This window comes from Beta vulgaris, chromosome 5, assembly GCF_026745355.1.
Source record: "Beta vulgaris subsp. vulgaris cultivar EL10 chromosome 5, EL10.2, whole genome shotgun sequence".
Taxonomy (NCBI): domain Eukaryota; kingdom Viridiplantae; phylum Streptophyta; class Magnoliopsida; order Caryophyllales; family Amaranthaceae; genus Beta; species Beta vulgaris.
This window is the reverse complement of record NC_079206.1, coordinates 3036148-3054265: the sequence shown is the minus strand read 5'-3', so window position 1 is coordinate 3054265 and position 18118 is coordinate 3036148. Positions and strand designations below refer to the sequence as shown.

At 33.3% G+C, this 18118-nt stretch overlaps 1 protein-coding gene across 1 annotated transcript; it reads left to right on the top strand.

The window, feature by feature from the left end:
• The first annotated feature begins 9522 nt into the window (after positions 1-9522).
• Positions 9523-18060, top strand: LOC104892668 (ABC transporter C family member 10). Its single transcript, XM_010678658.3, has 11 exons — positions 9523-11912; positions 12785-13105; positions 13184-13270; positions 13363-13929; positions 14017-14181; positions 14269-14563; positions 14920-15134; positions 15284-15589; positions 15946-16009; positions 16343-16582; positions 17715-18060. The coding sequence occupies exons 1-11, from the start codon at positions 9933-9935 to the stop codon at positions 17816-17818; spliced, it is 4344 nt and encodes a 1447-aa protein (XP_010676960.1). The 5' UTR covers positions 9523-9932; the 3' UTR covers positions 17819-18060.
• Positions 18061-18118: the final 58 nt, after the last annotated feature.

Here is an 18118-nt window from a genome sequence, read left to right as displayed (position 1 = left end):
AATCAAGCACATTCCATTTATAAATTAATGTGATTGATGTTAATTATGGGTACAATTACATAATTCAAAATTCAAATTAATATTGGTGTTGGGCGAAAATTTTAATTGTCATGCATATAGGGTATTTACGAAAATTTTACTAACCAACTAAATACGGGAAGTAATTTAAATTATCAATCAATCTTAATTATTGCCTCCCTTAATGGTAATTGTCAATCAATCAGTTAATTTAAATTGATACTATCCGAAATTATGTTACCAATCAATCAATCAATAGTTATTCTGATTGTCAATCAACCATAATTTTGGATACTAATTACCTAAATAACGTAAATATGCAAAATAAACGTATCATTTTTTTGTATAAATAGTGTCGTTTTCTCTTCAAACATCCCAACTCATATTCGGATTTTCAATTTGCATATTGATGTCAACTTCTTCCCCTATCTCTACATCAATATTATGTATGTTCTCCTCTAAACATAATAGAAACAGAGAATCCATCCAAAAAATTGTCCGCTAAAGTTGAATATTCGAATTTTTCAGATATTGAATCTATGGTTTTAACTCTTTTTCGTGGAGGCCATGTTTATGTTTACATATCATTTTAATAAACGCAATGAAGTTTGGGCTTATGTTGAAGACGTTAAGACAACAATACATGGTTATCGTCCGTATTTTGATTTTTCGAACATGATGTTATATGATCTACAATGCATTCCATCAAGAGCTTACAAGATTGATGATGAGTATTTTGAAGATTTTGATTAAACAATACGGAATGTTGTGGCGTTAACAACAAAGTATTGGTTGATTATCTTTCAATTGATTAAAACGTAGTAATTAAAGTCACTATGTAGTTGTCATATAACATTTTTATTATCGATAACGTTTTTAATTTATTTTGTTTCATATTTATTTTTAGTATGTAGTTGTAATAAGATGATTTACATCTTTATGCCTTTTTTTCTATGTACTTATTTCTCTTTCTCTTATGTCATTATCAATTTATTAACTACTTTGTCCAATGTATTGGTTTTGATGATGCATTGATAGTTCAATTCTAATACTTTGACCCATATAAATTCTTCATCATCATTTCAATAAAAACAATAACCTCCTAAATTTATTGCAAAAGACACATCAAATGGCAAAAAAATTTGTCCCCAACTACATATCCATCTCTTTATATATAGTCTAGCTCTATTGTTTTTCAATTCACATCAAAATATAATTTTCGGCTCTCTCCTTTTCTTTATTTTTCTCTCTTGAAATTCCATTATTATCAACACATAAATCATGGATCCTCAAATTGCCAAGCATGTTAAAGATGTCAATGACTTAGTGATCGGTTATTGTGAGCTTGACACGTAGGATTTCGGATTTTATTTTAGATAATAGTATAGATTGTTCACATAAATTTGGTTTAACTAAATTGATTTGACTTATCAAAATTATTAGAGTTGATTTCGATTGAATTGATTTATAATGAATTGAACATTATATATTAGAACTATTCGATTGTTTAAGTAATTGACATTAATAACCATCATTGTGCGTATAAAATGGCGAGGTAATGATAATATTGAAATATAGATTTATCATGGTCACGATGAAAGAATTAGATAGATTTACTTTGTATGTGAATAGTGCAAAACTCCCATTTTCTAAGAGAGAATATAAACACATAGGGCTTATAGAATAAACATATAAAGTTGGACGTTAGAACAATAACATATTAAAAAAAATTGTTAAGTTCCACCTTGAGTAAATTATCTTAATATGATGCTTTACACGAAAGATGTGATACAATTTTTTAAAATTAAACTTTCGGTAATAAATTATTTGCTTGCCATCCATAAAATGGCTAAATGGATCAATAGTGTAACAAGACTTAACGTTTTGTTGCTTAAGAAACATAATAATGACCAATTTGTAAATTGAAAGCATCAAAACTTCACTTTTTATGATTCATGTGTCAACCTATCTATCTATTTATATATATACAAATTGGTAATATGCCCGTGCGTTATGCAAGATATTATGGTGTGTTTATCTTAATGTATATGTGTTTAATATATGTTTGTTATTATTTTTTAGTTACTCTTCAATTTTTAGACAAACTATATAATTATCGTCCCAATATATTATTTGACTAAAAAAAAAAAGTCATAGTAGCTAAGCATCTTTTAGCAATATGATCTCGAGGAACTTTGGTGATCATACACCAAGTGAAAGACACAATCTTATGTACTACTATTATCACTACCTAATTAAATAAAAGGATCTCATGCACTGTTATGCATAATACATGCAGTTCTTTAAATCTATACAAGCCCCTTAATATTTTTTGAGGAGTTGTTTTGTTGGATGTAGAAATGGTTATTTGCACTGTTCAAGATATTTCAGTTACTTTTTTTAAGCAATAATTTGCTTCTTTTTCGGTGTATATTTTTACCACCTTTCTTCATTTCAATGAATTGTTATATTTTATGTCTATTGCATACTTGAATAAATAAAAGATGAAAAATTACATTAATTTGAGAGGACTAATATGCGAATCTATATCAGTTTTATTACATATCAAAACTTTTGAAAAATGAAAAAACAAATACTAATCAAATATGGTATTTATATAATACAACCATATAGTAAGTTCAAATGAAGGAAAATATCAATCTTTAATTACTAAGTGACTGTTCTCCCCATCTTATTTTCAGTTCAGTTTAGTTCAATTTAATTTAGTTCCAATCAGTTCAGTTCCTAAATTATTATCATTACTATTAGTTATGATTTAATTCAATTCAATTCAGTTTAGTTGCAATCAGTTCATTTCAGATCAGTTACAATCAGTTCAGTTTAATTGCAATCATCAGTATAATTCAGTTGTTTTATGCCGAATAGAACAGACTCTAACATGACTTATTAAATTAATAGAAATATCCTTACTTTCTTATTTTTCTTTTTACTCGGCAATATTTTTATGCACCATATTTATAACTTTAACACCTAATCATCCAACTGTTACTTCTATGCCACCCAATAAAACTGTCATTAATGTTAGTTTGCTGACAGACACAATTGCTACACATTTTTATATTATATAAAGGTTGAAAAAATTGCTTAGGTGAATGTAGACAGGGTCATAAAAATCCTATGTGTCAATTAAACACCAATTTTTTGCTCTTAAGGAATAAATAGGTGGCACAATGAAATTCGAATGGGAGAGATTTGAGCAAATCAACCAAGATTATGGTTAATTTGAGTGATTTTAGGTTTAAATTAGGCAATTACTATCATCAAATCTCTATGTATATAATCAATACTAAATCTTTGCCTTTTTGATTTATTTGATTGATATGGAAAACGTAATTTATGTTAAGGATTTGAAATTCTCAGTCAACTTAAATTTTGGGAATCTCATTAATCCCCAATCAACCTTAATTTCGGATTATCAAAATCATTGCCTTTTTAACGCCTGAAATAATTTTATAAGAGGCAAACAACTTCTAAACTAGGTTCCACCACAAATCTTACACTTAATATTAATTCCTTCGTCTGTTTATTTACATCTCCATGTTCAAATGTGATAGGTTGTGGGTAGTGGGTTTATTTGCTATAGGATTTATTTAATCGAAGGAGTTGCATCATTGGTAAAAATAAAGTGGAGAGTTGATGCATGTTCTCTTCGGCATAAAACAGCTGAACTGAACTGAACTGAATAGTGATATGTGAGAGTAAAAGTATTATCGTCCAGAGCTGAACTGAACTGAAAATAAATTGAGGAGAACAGGTCTGAGTATAAGCAAGCAAGAACTACATGAAATTAGAAAAAAGAATTAGCAAGAACTTCTAAAATATCTTTTTTAGCATCAAAGGAACCTGATATATATATATATATATATATATATATATATATATATATATATATATATAATATATATATATATATATATATATATATATATATATAGGGTAAAATGACTCGAAATCGTAAATCATTTGTGTTGTAAATGAATAATTGACAAGCAAGAAATCTTTTCGTAAATTACTATAAAATCAAAATATTATAATATTATACATAATCGGAGGCCATTGAGTGCCATGAGGTGGTGAGAAGTGATGGTGCATGACGACAAGAAAGAGAGAGATAGAGAGAGATGGAGAGAAGGGGTGATTGGGACTGTTGGAAGGAGGTGTATGGCTGAGTGCCAATATTAGTGTAATACGGGAAGTTAAATCAATGTTATTATGTGACTTCCTTTAAATATGTAATAAAGCAATAAATACTCCCGTGCATTATGCACGGGTCTTAAAACTAGTTATGAATATAATGCCTTTAATTAATTACCATATTCATCAATTTTGTTTAGCAAAGGTTTAAAAATATATGCTTAGGTTTCATCGGCATTACCATCTGTTTTTGGTTTTTGATTTTATAAACATGAAGCTATATGATATAAGGGGTATAATAAACTTCAAATTAGTTATTTCTATACTAAATATGTCAAATTTGAAAACTGACAACAAAAAATTAAAAACTATTTTAGTTTCATATTTTTATTCTTGGTTTTTGAAAAAAAATTGAAAATAGAAAACAAAGATGATACTCCATCCGTTTCAAAATATAAAACATTCACGTTTTACGAAAATTTACTTTGATCATAAATATCTCTCATAATATGATAAATAAAAATACTATAATAACATTAATTTTTTAAATTTTTTATCCACGTAAATTGAAAGTAATTAACAGATAAAATTCGATCTCAAACATCATACATGCCTTATATTTTGAAATGAAGGGAATAATAATTAAGCACTAAAGTAAACACTTTTCCTTCAAGAAAGTGGTAAAATTAATATAATTAAGGGCTTTATTTATCTTCCTTTTATATCACATGGGCCCTTTTATATTTGTTTCTCTTTTCTGGAGGTATATGGGCTACACCAACTGTACATCTCCTTTGATGCAATTATTGAGTCCAATCCAAATTGCCAGATCAAATCTTAGATTACTATTGACTTTGAGGCTTTGCCCGTTGTCTATAATGGCTGCTAAGACCCATTTTTTGTCGTTGAGTGACTATGGGCTTAATTTATTATTTTTTCATCAACATGTTCTGCTACTTGTATTTTTTTTTTTTTCTATATTTGGACTAGTTGTGGTCCCATGCTTATTTTGCCTGCGATAGTTCGAGAGGTCGAGATAGTGAAGTAGGTGTTCACATCCTCTAGAGTTTCAAAATAACTCTACACGGTAGAGTTTGTTAAATATCAGTCGTTGATTAAGAAATCAAAAGCTTGCATTTTCTTTCCCAAAAATCCCCTTATCTTTTCTCTGAATAACCTGCTATATCTTTTTCTTTCCCACTAATTATGAGCCCTTGATTTTACTTCATCCGTTTCTAAATAAGTGCAACATTTGCATAGTGTTTACTATCCACAGTTTGATCTTTAATTAGCTTTGACGATTTGCATTTTAGGAAAAACATAGTCATGTGGGATCTTGTTAGATTTGTCTGAATGTGAATTTTTTTAATATCAACTTTTTGTAATTTTTACTTATTGATTATTGAAGATATTAATGGTTAAAATAATGCATTGGCAAACGTGAAAACAAGAAGTGTTGCACTTATTTAGAAACGGAGGAAGTATAATTTATGGTCAAGATTCAACTCTACTTTGTAGAGTTTTCATAAAAGGTCGTGGTTTAGTAAGACACTTCATCTTACCTATTTAAAGAATATATGCAACAGTGCTAGTCCAAGTAAAATCGAATTGGGCATTAAATCATGTAAATTTAGTGCCCTAGCAACCATTTCGATGATAGACATTCCCATCCTATGATAATGATAAAAATTTATATAGAAATTGTATGGGTAATACCCAAGTGTGCTAACGCACAAATACAATGGCCGGTAGCAGAAGTCTAAGACGTGAGCTTGCACCAAACAAATTAAATATCCTCTACTTACTTAAGGGTCGGGACTGCCGTCACGGCCACCGAAGAGGACAAAACAAAGGGAATCTTCCCTATGAAAGATTCATCACAGCCATACACGTGTCAAAGGATTACCTATCTTGTCAGATGAATAGTACGCCTATAAACAGGTGAATAGTACTATTCCTGCAGGTACATTCTCTCTCATACTAAAAATAGCTTATCTCTCTCTAAGCTTTCTCTCTCTATATTCCTATCGGGCATTAGCTGACTTGAGCGTTAGAGGGGGTTTCCTCACAACCACCCCGAGGATATCCCCTTTCATTGTCGAACACTCCTTGGGTCCGTCACCGTTTCCAATACCGGAACAGAAATCATTTGAAGTCTCTAATTTTTTTAATAAAAATGTAGATGTATGTTTCTGTTTGCTAGCAAAACAATGGGCATGATTTGAGCACAATTTGATCATGCAGGACTTCTCAGCATTTTAGATAATAAGATTATTATTGATCCTCTATACTAATATAAAGAACCGTTATTAAATCTCTCATATTTCCATTGGCATCATTTCATAAGTTTATTAGCTTATTAGATAGTTTACATAGCATACACTTTCTTCGCTCTTTTTTAATGGTAATATTTTGACTTTTTCATTATTCATAGTTCAACCTTGACCTTCATAATGAATATTAGGTAAGAAAAAATATACTCATATGAGATTTTATTTAATTCGTCTGAGTGGATACATTCTAAATATCTATTTGCATAGTATTTACAAATATGTAACTAAAGATGTTAATACTCAAAATAATGTCTCGACAAGTGTGAAAACATTAATGTTGCAATTAAGAAAAATGAAATAAGTATATATATAATCATTATAGATAGATAAATACTTCATCCATTCCTAAACAAGTATTATATTCACTTTTTACGTAAGTCAGATTGGGTTAGTTTCAGGTTGACCTGATTTATATTTTAGGGCGAAAATCTCAACCCAAATCCGACCTTATATTTTTCGGGTTGACCCAAAATCAACACAAAATGACCTGAAATAAAAATCTATTTGCATAGTATTTACAAATATGTAACTAAAGATGTTAATACTCAAAATAATGTCTCGACAAGTGTGAAAACATTAATGTTGCAATTAAGAAAAATGAAATAAGTATATATATAATCATTATAGATAGGGGAAGAATGTGAGGAAAAATAATGGGAGGAAGATGAGTTTTCAAACCAAACAACATTCTTTAAGAAAGGGTTTTCTTTTCCTTTCTCCTAGTTTCTCTTTCTTAAACCCTTTCCCTTTCCCCTTCATGAACCAAACGCCCCCTAAATATCCAAGGGTAAAAGAAACTGCCAGCTTAATTCAGAAGGTACTATTCATGTAACATGTTTAAGTTCCAACAATCAAAGCCGAAATTTTCAAGTTGAACTTTGAAGTGAGTTGGGCTTGGCCCAATATTATAACCTAGCCGGCTAAGGGCTAACCTACCATAATATAAATTATTTTTAAATCAGGTCATTTCGGGTTATTTTCAGGTTCAAAAGGTCAACCTGAACCTAACCCATTATATTTTCGGGTCGGGTTGGGTCGACCCATTTTTTTCAGGTCGAGAATCTCAACCCAAACCCAGAATTTTCAGGTCGGATTATCAAGTTGGGTCAGTTTTTGCCAGCCCTAATATTTAATTGCACTAGTAAAATTATAAAAAAAACTGATATATTGAATGTATAAATTGAGACGAATTTAACAAGATCCTACTTAAGCTATTCGACTATGTTTTTCTTTATACAATAGATAAAATAGAGTTAAATTTAGTCATGAATAGTGTCAATTTACTCATTGTAACACTTTTAGAAACCGACTAAGTTTTAGGTCTACTGAAAAGAGAGATGAATATAATATTTTGCATCTATTTTCTAATGAACATACATTCTTAATTTCTTATGCTAAATGTGCAACTTTTTGTTGCGTGCATTTTTCTTGAAGAGAGTGTGCATCTAACTAGAAAGGTGTGTTTGACGATAACGGAAACACTTCTTGTTCCTTGTTCCATTCTTTAGCGTGAATCTGTCATTGGCAAAACATAAATAACCATTAAAGTTTAAAACTCTCATTATGTCGTATATGCTATTAATATCTTAAATTCAAGAACATCCATTAAAGTTTTAAAACTCTCATTATGTCGTATATGCTAGTATTTAGCGTTGTTTGAGAATTCATAGGATAGTAGTAGAGCATCAACAATAGTGATAGTAAAATCTAATCTATAAGATGGGATATTTGATGGCTCCCGAACTTCTTGAAAAGCGGTAGCAGTACTGACTTCAGTTTAAAACAAAAGAAGGTTAGCCTTTATTAAAATGCAATGCAGTACCGTCTCCCACGGGGGCTGCTTACTTTTCTCGAACTAAAAAAGGCAGATAAAGAGAGCAAGGGGCAGTCAATAATTGTTCCTTCGAGTCCCCTTTAGGGGTTACATTGAATTTTTTTTAATCTAAAGGGGTGCTTGGATCAAATAGAGGAATGAAATCTAAAGGGATGTTTGGTTCAAATAGTGGAATGGAAAAGGAATGGAATCAGATATAGAGGAAGAATGGTAATAATAATTGTTTCTTTTATTGGGTTTTTGATTTCAATGAAGAAGAAACACTTTGTAAAAGAATGGAAAGAATTTTGTTACTCCTCTAATTTGGAGAGTAACATTTTACAGGTTTGGGTTAAAAAACCCTTAAGTAACGTTAATAGTTAACCTACTACCCGAACCAAACCAGGAAAAATGGATTCAGATTACTGAATCCGTTTCCCGGTTCTCAAAAAGCTCAACCAAACAAGGCCTAAATTTTATTCTTTGTGGTTAATTAGTAGGTTTTTTTAACAAAAAAACAACTTCCTGTTGTGGCTGTTTGGTGTGGTTTAGACAGTGATTAGTGATTACTACTAGCATCAAGCTCAAACAAGTAAACATCGGCCTTTGGTAATCGGAAGACAAGTTAGACAACAACCTGGAAATGTGTATCAAGCATTAATATGCTCAAATCAAGGCCATATTTCTTCCCAAGTATAGGAACCATGAGGAACACTTTACACTCAACCACCTCAAGGACCAACGAGCTCTGACACACTCCAACCAGGGATGTCTTGGCCTAGTGGTTAAGATTGAGGTGCTGTGAATGATAGGTCACATATTTAAATTCTCTCTCCCCTTCTTTGTACTTTGTACTGCCTTCGTGGCTCATATGGATAAAAAAAACTCCGACACCCTCCTCGATATACAACTAGACGGTTGTAGAAAACAAGAAATGTCTTAGCAAAAATCCAATAATTGGCAGAACAGATATCAAAGTCGCTGTCGAGGCATGTTGCTCGAATGCCCGGTCTTTGATGGCTGTTAAGACCCTTGTTGTATGGCTTTGGGATTATATTATAATCCAACCCACCTTCGTCGTCAAGATGTTCTGCTACTTATTTTCATTGGTTGATTATAATGTGTTTCGAAAATATATATTTAAACTGGTAGGCCGTAGTGATATTACCAATCATGGCACGTGACAGAATGGGACAGAAGATCTTGATTTTTTTATTTTTTTTTATCCATATGAGTCAGGAAGGTAGTACAAAGAAGCGAGGGAGGATTTGAACCTGTAACCTATCATTCACAGCACCTCAAACTTAACCACTAGGCCAAGACATCCTTTGTAGAAGATTTTGATTCGTTAGCGTATCTCTCTTGTCTAGAATGTCCAACTTACAGGGCATATACTCAAAGTGTTCTTCTACAATGGATTGATTAAGCTACAAAATAAATAAATGTGCTGCTTGTTCAGATACTTTGTTCTGGAAGTAGCCTTGTAACATTTATATATGTTGTTTGTAATTGCTACGTTCTTCTCACTTTAAGTTAATTACATTGGTGAATAGGGAAGTGCTGTCTGGTGTTTGCTGTTGCTGGAGTTTTCAGTATTTAGTTGAGTTGATAAGATGGAGAGTGGTAGTTCTTCCAAAATTTTCAATGTGCATTCACATATCAATCACATTTTGTTAATATTAGCTGATGTAATGGTGATCTTCATCTCCATGTTCCTACTAGTATATCAGTCATCAGTTCGAAAAGTTCCGGCTTTCCAAAAGCCTCAATGTCCTTCAAGTGTGGCCATTACATCTGCTATCTTTAATTGTGGGTTGGGTCTTGTGTATTTGGGCTCTGGAGTCTATATACTGTGTCTGAAGCTGATCAGAGAGGAGATTATTTCGCCCTTAGATGATTGGGTGGTTGTTTTGCTTCAGGGTTTAGCATGGTTGCTGTTAGGTGTTACTTTGTGTCTGAAGAGAGCATTTCCATATACCGCGGTGTTGAAACTTTATTTAGCTTTGGCTGTCTTGCTTTCTGCATTTCTCTGCATACCTTCTTTATGGGAAACAGTTGCTAGGAATGATTTTTCAGTTAAGAGAATTCTGGATGTCTTAGTGTTTCCAGGAAGTGTTTTATTACTGTTTTCAACTCTCCAAGAGTGCAAATATGCAGAATCTAGTTTTGATGGTAGCGAAGCTGGGTTTTCTCGCCCTTCAAAAGATGAAAGTGAGGAGGCAGATGACAGAAGTACTACTCCTTTCAGTGAAGCTGGATACTTGAGTAAGTTGACATTCTGGTGGGTGAACTCGTTGATGAAGAAGGGTAAGAAAAAACCTCTTGAAGAGAAAGATATACCAAGGTTAAGGAAGGCAGATAAAGCACAAACATGTCACTCTGCTTTTATTGAGATTTTGAGTAAAAGAAAACGAAAATCACCACTAGATTCCCCTCCTATTCTGTCAACATTACTATTATGTCACTGGAGAGAAACTGTAATTGCAGGATTTTTCGCACTAACAAACGTTCTTGCTATATCTGTCAGCCCTCTCCTTTTATTGAACTTTGTTCGGTTGGCTGAAGGTAAGCAGGCTTTCAAGCATGAAGGCTATGTACTAAGTGTTGCTCTTTTTCTTGTTAAATCTATAGAATCACTATCTAAAAGACAGTGGTACTTCAGAATGAGGTTGATTGGGCTGCAGGTGCGATCTGTGTTGTGCACCATAATCTACGAGAAGCTGCTGAAGCTCTCGTCTGCTTCTAACACTATGCCTGTAGATATAATGAGCTGTGTTAACATTGACATTTATAGAATTAGCGAATTTCCTTACTGGCTTCATCATGCATGGGCAACAGCTTTGCAGCTGTTCCTTGCATTTCTGATTGTTTATTACTGCATGGGTGTAGCAGCTTTTGCTACAGCAATTGTAATTGTTCTAGCAATAATTGGAAACTTTCCAGTAGCAAAATTCCTGCAGAAGTATCAGATTAAGTTTATGAATGACCAAGACAAGATATCACAGGCCTTAACTGAAGCTGTTACGACCATGAAGGTCTTGAAACTCTATGCATGGGAGACTCGATTCATGAAAGTCGTTGAAGGTTTAAGAAATCAGCAGTATAGGTGGCTAATGGGAGTTCAAAAGGTGAAGATTTACTCCATTGTACTCTTTTGGTCATCTCCAGTTTTGGCTCCAATAGCTAGTCTGGCGGTTTGCTACTTCCTTAAGATTCCTCTCGAAACTAGCAAAGTTTTCACATATCTAGCAACTATAGGGCTCATTCAGGATCCTGTGAAATATATCCCTGATGTTTTTGGAGCTTTTATAGGTGCAAGAGTTGCCTTAAATAGGATTATAAAGCTTTCTGTGGCTCCACAGTTATCGTCCCAGGACTGTGTTCCAAAGCGCGTTTGGAAGGAGTGCAGGTACTCCATACATATAAAAGCATCTGAAATTTCATGGATTGCAAGTTCTCCTCGACCAACACTCAGAGATATAGACATGATGGTATATCCTGGAGAAAGAGTAGCAATCTGTGGAGAGGTTGGAGCTGGAAAAACAACGCTTTTAGCTGCAATACTTGGAGAGGTTCCATACATCAATGGAGTGGTAAGGCTTAAATAATAACTGTCTGCCATACTAAAAATATATGCAGTGATTTATGTTCCCTGCATTCGTAATCCCTTTACAAAGTACATGTATTTCTGTAAAAAATTGAAAAAATATACTTGGTCATCTTTTGTCTGCATATCCTGTACTACTATGATGGGAAATTAAGATAGTCTGATTTTTGCAAAGTGACCCTTTGTTATTGTCTTTCTGAAAGTTGACCACAAAGTGGTCTTAAGTGGATGAAGAACTCAAAAGAACATTTTGTGTTAAAGTTCTTTTTATGTCAACATGAATAGGTTACAGATTCAAAATGTCAGAAGATGTGAATGAGAAGCTATATTTTGAAAATCGGAGGTTCTTTAGATGTCGAGACTCGATATAGTTAATTAGGTTAGAGTTGGATCCCACTATTGTAAATTTTGATTTTTCAAAATTTAATTGATGCTCTTTTAATTACCTTGATATTTTTTTACAACTTTCTTATACCGTGTAGTTAAAAAAAATATTATAGATCTAATGTCACATTCAGTTCAAATTTATGATACATGTATAGGATGTACTCAATATGTCCGAGTTTTCCCCCACTGATGTATTAGAAATGATATATACCATGGGATGGATGTAAGGTTATACAAATAGCTTTTGCTCTTGGAGTAGAGGATTGTGTTGGTGGTAAGATATGTGAATCCGCTTATCCAACAAATTTTTTAAGCATTCGAGTTTATTTATGGCATGAAACAACTCGCAGTATGAGTCTAGGATTATTGACCCATGAGCAAAATGCTCATCCTATTGACATATGCTTCTTTTTTATTAAGCATTTATCTTATAATATCTTTACTCTCTTCTCCATATTACCATATATATAGGTTGAAGGATGTGGAAAGATAGGCTATGTTTCTCAGACTGCTTGGATACAGACAGGGACTATACAAAACAATATATTGTTTGGATCAATTATGGATCCAATTAGATACCATGACACCCTGAAGAAATGCTCACTTTTGAAAGATATTGAGATGCTACCTTTTGGTGATCTTACTATGATTGGAGAACGAGGAGTTAATCTTAGTGGAGGACAGAAACAGAGAATTCAACTTGCACGAGCTTTGTATCAAAATGCAGACATATATCTCTTGGATGATCCATTTAGTGCTGTGGATGCTCATACAGCAACCAATCTATTTAATGTAACTTACATTCTTCCTTTCTTGGTTGAATTTTCATATATAGTATGATTTCTTAGCCTGTGTGTTGTTTTGTACAAGGAATATGTCAAGGTAGCTCTATCAGGAAAGACGGTTTTCCTTGTGACCCATCAAGTTTACTTTCTTCATGAGTTCGACTCTATTATGGTAAGTCATAATGTAAATGATATTCTTGTTTGTATAATGATATTTTCTTCAACTGATACTAATTTCTCGAGATAATCGTAATGTTCTTGCAGCTGATATCTGAGGGAAAGATCATAAGAGCTTCTTACAATGAGTTGCTTGTGACAAGCGAAACATTCCGAAGCCTTGTCAAACATGATGATATTATTGCTTCTCAAAACTCCAGGGAAGTGTTACTTAATGAAGCTTCAACAGAGATACCGCGTGAGGACAGGAATGAGCACTTGAATGCAAATGATCAGTTGGTTAAGCAAGAAGAAAGGGAAATCGGAGATGCTGGCATCAAGCCTCACCTACAGTATCTCAAACATGGCAAAGCTTTGTTATACTTCTCACTGTCAAATTTCATGCACTGTTTGTTTATTTTGGGTCAGTTCGCTCAAAGTTGCCTGTTGGCTACTAATCTTCGAGAATCTAGTAGCGTCAGCAGACCAATCGTCATTGCAGTGTATGCAGCAATTGGATTTAGCATGATAGTATTTCTATTTGCCAGAACCTTTTTCTTATATATTCTAAGTATAGGCGTATCAACATCTATCTTCTCCAAGCTGCTGAAGTCACTTTTCCGGGCTCCAATGTCTTTCTATGATTCAACACCTTCGGGAAGGATACTCAGTCGGGTAGGAATCTCAGCAATGGAAAAATATGTAGAACTAGTATTATGAATCTTCAACTCCTCAGATACTCATGTTTGTTTGAACTTATAGGTGTCTTCTGACCTGAGTATTGTTGATCTAGACATACCATTAAAGTTAAGCCTCGCACTTGGATCAACTATATATGCGTATTTTGGTTTCGCAGTATATGTTGTTCTTGCCTGGGAAGTTCTGTTAGTAATTATTCCCACAATATATGTGGCCAGTGTCTTGCAGGTAAACGCGTGAATCATCTATATGCAATGGTTATATGTTATTCATGATGGAAGCTGCTTAGTGCTTACTTTTTGTCTTGATTTCCAGGACTACTACACTGCTTCTGCCAGAGAACTTATGAGGATTGAGGGGATTACTAAGTCTCTTGTTTCCAACCATTTTGCTGAAACTTCTACAGGAGCAATGACAATCAGAGCTTTTGGAGAGGAAAATCAGTTTTTTCTGAAAACCTTGCAGCTTCTTGACAACAATGCTAGTTCATCTTTCTATGGTTTCGCGGCTAATGAATGGTGCCTTCTATATTTAGAGATAATGTATGCAGTTGTTATCTCAGCTTCTGCCTTCTTCATGACAATGCTTCCTCATAAAGAAAATGCATCTGGTTAGTATTTGTCACCCTCAACTGTTGCATCATAGTATATCTTATTATCTTTACACTATTTTTAAGTATGTCATATTATAATCTGGAAGAAGGCAACCAGCTTAACTGCCTTACAGTTGCTGCCTTTGTTTGGACATACCTTACTGGAAATATCGACTGAGATCCTAGTATACTTCATGGCGTGGTGAGTGAGGAGATATTTGAAAGAGGAAGAACAAGAAGAAAGGAAGCTAAAAACGAGTTCTTAAGGAAGACAGGATTCATTATGACCACTTATAAAGTAGCTTATAACCTATGCATGTACCAATATTTACTTTTGCTAATGGAACAAAGCCTAAAAAATGGATTTCATGCAGGATTTATTGGAATAGCACTGATGTACGCTTTATCAATGAGTGGCAATTTCAATTTGGCTGTACAAGGCCAGTGTGATCTTGCAAACATGATGGTATCTATGGAGAGACTAGACCAGTACATGCATATTGCCAGTGAAGCCCCGGAGATAATCGATGACTATCGATCTCCTCCTGACTGGCCTTCCACAGGTCAGGTGGAGATATGTGAGTTAAAGGTAGTTGGTTGCTAATGATTGATTTTAAGTCCCAAAGTACATGTCTATTTTACACTTCTTTCTCACTTCTTCTGCACTTCTTTCTCACTTCTTCTGATAGCTGTCATTATAGTACATAATCTGAACTGTGATTTAACAATGTCGGGCAGGTCAGATATCGGCCCAATGCACCCCTTGTTCTCAGAGGAATTAGTTGTGTGTTTGAAGGAGGACACAAATATGGGATTGTAGGCAGGACTGGGTGTGGAAAAACAACTCTTGTTAGTACATTGTTTCGCTTGGTAGAGCCTACTGAAGGAAAGATTGTGGTAGATGGTATAGACATTTCAACAATTGGACTGCATGATCTGAGATCAAACTTTGGTATCATCCCACAAGATCCTATTCTTTTCCATGGATCTGTGAGATTCAATCTTGATCCGTTGTCGGAGCATAGCGATAAGGACATCTGGGAGGTAAAAGATAATCTAATTCTATTTGATGTTACACCTTTATAATGGAATAACAATTGTAGTATTGTTCCTGGACTAGAGTACGATCTTTTTGTGATCCTGAAAAAGTCTTAACTGCATGACAAAGCGTGGATTATGCACTAGGGTAAGCAGATTATTAGTCATATTGATTGATACCAAAGAAGTATAGAGAAATAGTAATTGCTTCCCTAATAAAGTAATCAATAGAATCATAAACTATGGTGAGCAGTTATGTGTTGCATTCATCATAATAGAATGTTCAATGATGAAATGTGTGTTACACTGTTTCCTTAAGCTTGATTTTGCCTCACTCAAAAATGTTGTTCTCAATGTGAAAGGTCCTTGGAAAATGTCAACTTAAGGAGGTTGTCCAAGAAAAACCTGAAAGCCTGGACACTACTGGTAAGAAACTATGAAATACTTCCTCTGTTTACTATTTCATGTTTTCACGCTTGCCAATACACTATTTCGAACATTAATATCTCTAATTATAGTAAAAATTATAAAAAGTTGATATCAAAAAATTATACATTGAGAAGAGTCTAATAAGATCTTACATAAATATGTTCTTCCTAAAATATAAAACACCATATACAATCAAAGTATAAGACGTAAACAGTAAACACTATGCAAATGGTGCAACTATTTCTAAACGGAGGAAGTATAAGTAAGACAGTAAGTAGGTTTCCTGTGTTAGATCGCTTCGGCCTTCGAACTAAATCGAAAAATTTGCAGTTCTAAAGGATGGCTCAAACTGGAGCATGGGACAGCGGCAATTGTTTTGTTTGGGACGTGCATTACTAAAGAGGAGGAAAATACTAGTGCTTGATGAAGCTACTGCATCAATTGATAATGCAACTGATTTGATCATTCAGAAAATCGTCTGCACTGAATTTAATGACAGTACAATGATAACAATAGCCCATAGGATTCCAACAGTTATGGACTGCAATAAGGTTCTTGCATTGAGTGATGGTTAGTATACAATTTTCCTCTTTAAGATTTCATTTTTCAAGTAATTTAATACATGTTCAAATTTATTGCTTTAGTTTTTCTGAGAGATACTCCCTCTGTTTTTTTTTATCTTTCTCACTTAGAATCTTGACACTATTCATGCATAGAGAGAATCTTCTCAAATGTTCTCAATTTATAAGAAAAAACATAGTCATGTGGGGTCTTGTTTGATTCGTCTCAATTAGTACTTTATTAATATTCAATCGTTATAATTTTTACTAATATATAATGAAAGATATTTAAGTTTTAAAACGTGCATTGGCAAACGTGTAAAGTCAAAGTAGGAATGATAAAAAAAAACAGTACTTTGGTTAAGAGGAAGATATCTTGCTGAAAGGAAAATTGGTTTTTCTCACTTTCCTTGTTTGGTTTCTAAAGAGTGGAAGATAGTTTCCCAAGAGTGAAATTTAATTTTCATATGGGAGGAAAATGTTTGTTTGTGAATGGAAATAATGTCTCTTCTTCCTCTCTATTACCAGGCCCAGCCCTGTCCCAGTTTAAAATGGGACTCAGCACAGGACCTCACATATAGATGGCCCCCAAATTTTGACAAAAAAAATATTTTTCTCTCCCCTTGCTGAACCACGCTTACTGTACTCTCTCTCTCTTTATTTTTTCCCCCGAAATCTCTAAACTTTCTCTTTCTCCTTACCAGCTATATTATGAAGTTATTAAAAATCACACCCCTATTTCGGTGAAAATAGAATTATTTTTGTGCCTTTGAATTTTTTAGAAACAATTTAGAAACTCGTAAGATAGATTTTAGAGGAGCCTATTTTTCGACATCAGCAAAGGACCTCAATATTGTTTGTGTCGGGGCAGTCTCTTGCTTCCCTTCATGTTTCTCTCCTCCCATCCATCCCTAATTCTTTGTCTATATATTCTTTGTATTTTTTCTTGCAAAGAATTAGATAAAAGAAAACTAATCTACAATTGTGTTTTTCTACTATTTATATTTTGCATGGAAAAGTAATGTTCCAATAGAAATGTATTCCATCTAACTAAACAAAAATGTGTAATATTATTTGTTGATACAGTCGAAGCATGTAATGTAATGTTGATTGTTATGAAAAACTGGTTGAAATTTGTGCAGGAGAGTTGGTTGAATTTGATGATCCCAAAAGGCTGATGAATGAAGAGGGCTCCCTTTTTGGTCGTCTTGTAAGGGAATACTGGTCCAATTCTAGAAATTCTTAGTGCTGTAGTTTCTCATATTTAAATAAAAATTAAATTGAAATCCCTTTTCCGCGTTCTTGGGTATGCAAATTGTTTATACACCCGAATGTACTATATACGAAAGTGTTTTTTTACTTATTGCGCTTAATGCTTTTTACCTTTGTTGATAATTTTAATGCTTTTTCATACATTTATTTAAAATATTACTATGGATGAGCTACGTAAAATATGTTTTGGCCAAATTATGTACAAGTTTGTTTGTAGAGAGAGTATGATAACTAAATTGCGAAGTAATTAAACTCACAGCGAAAATGGATGGAA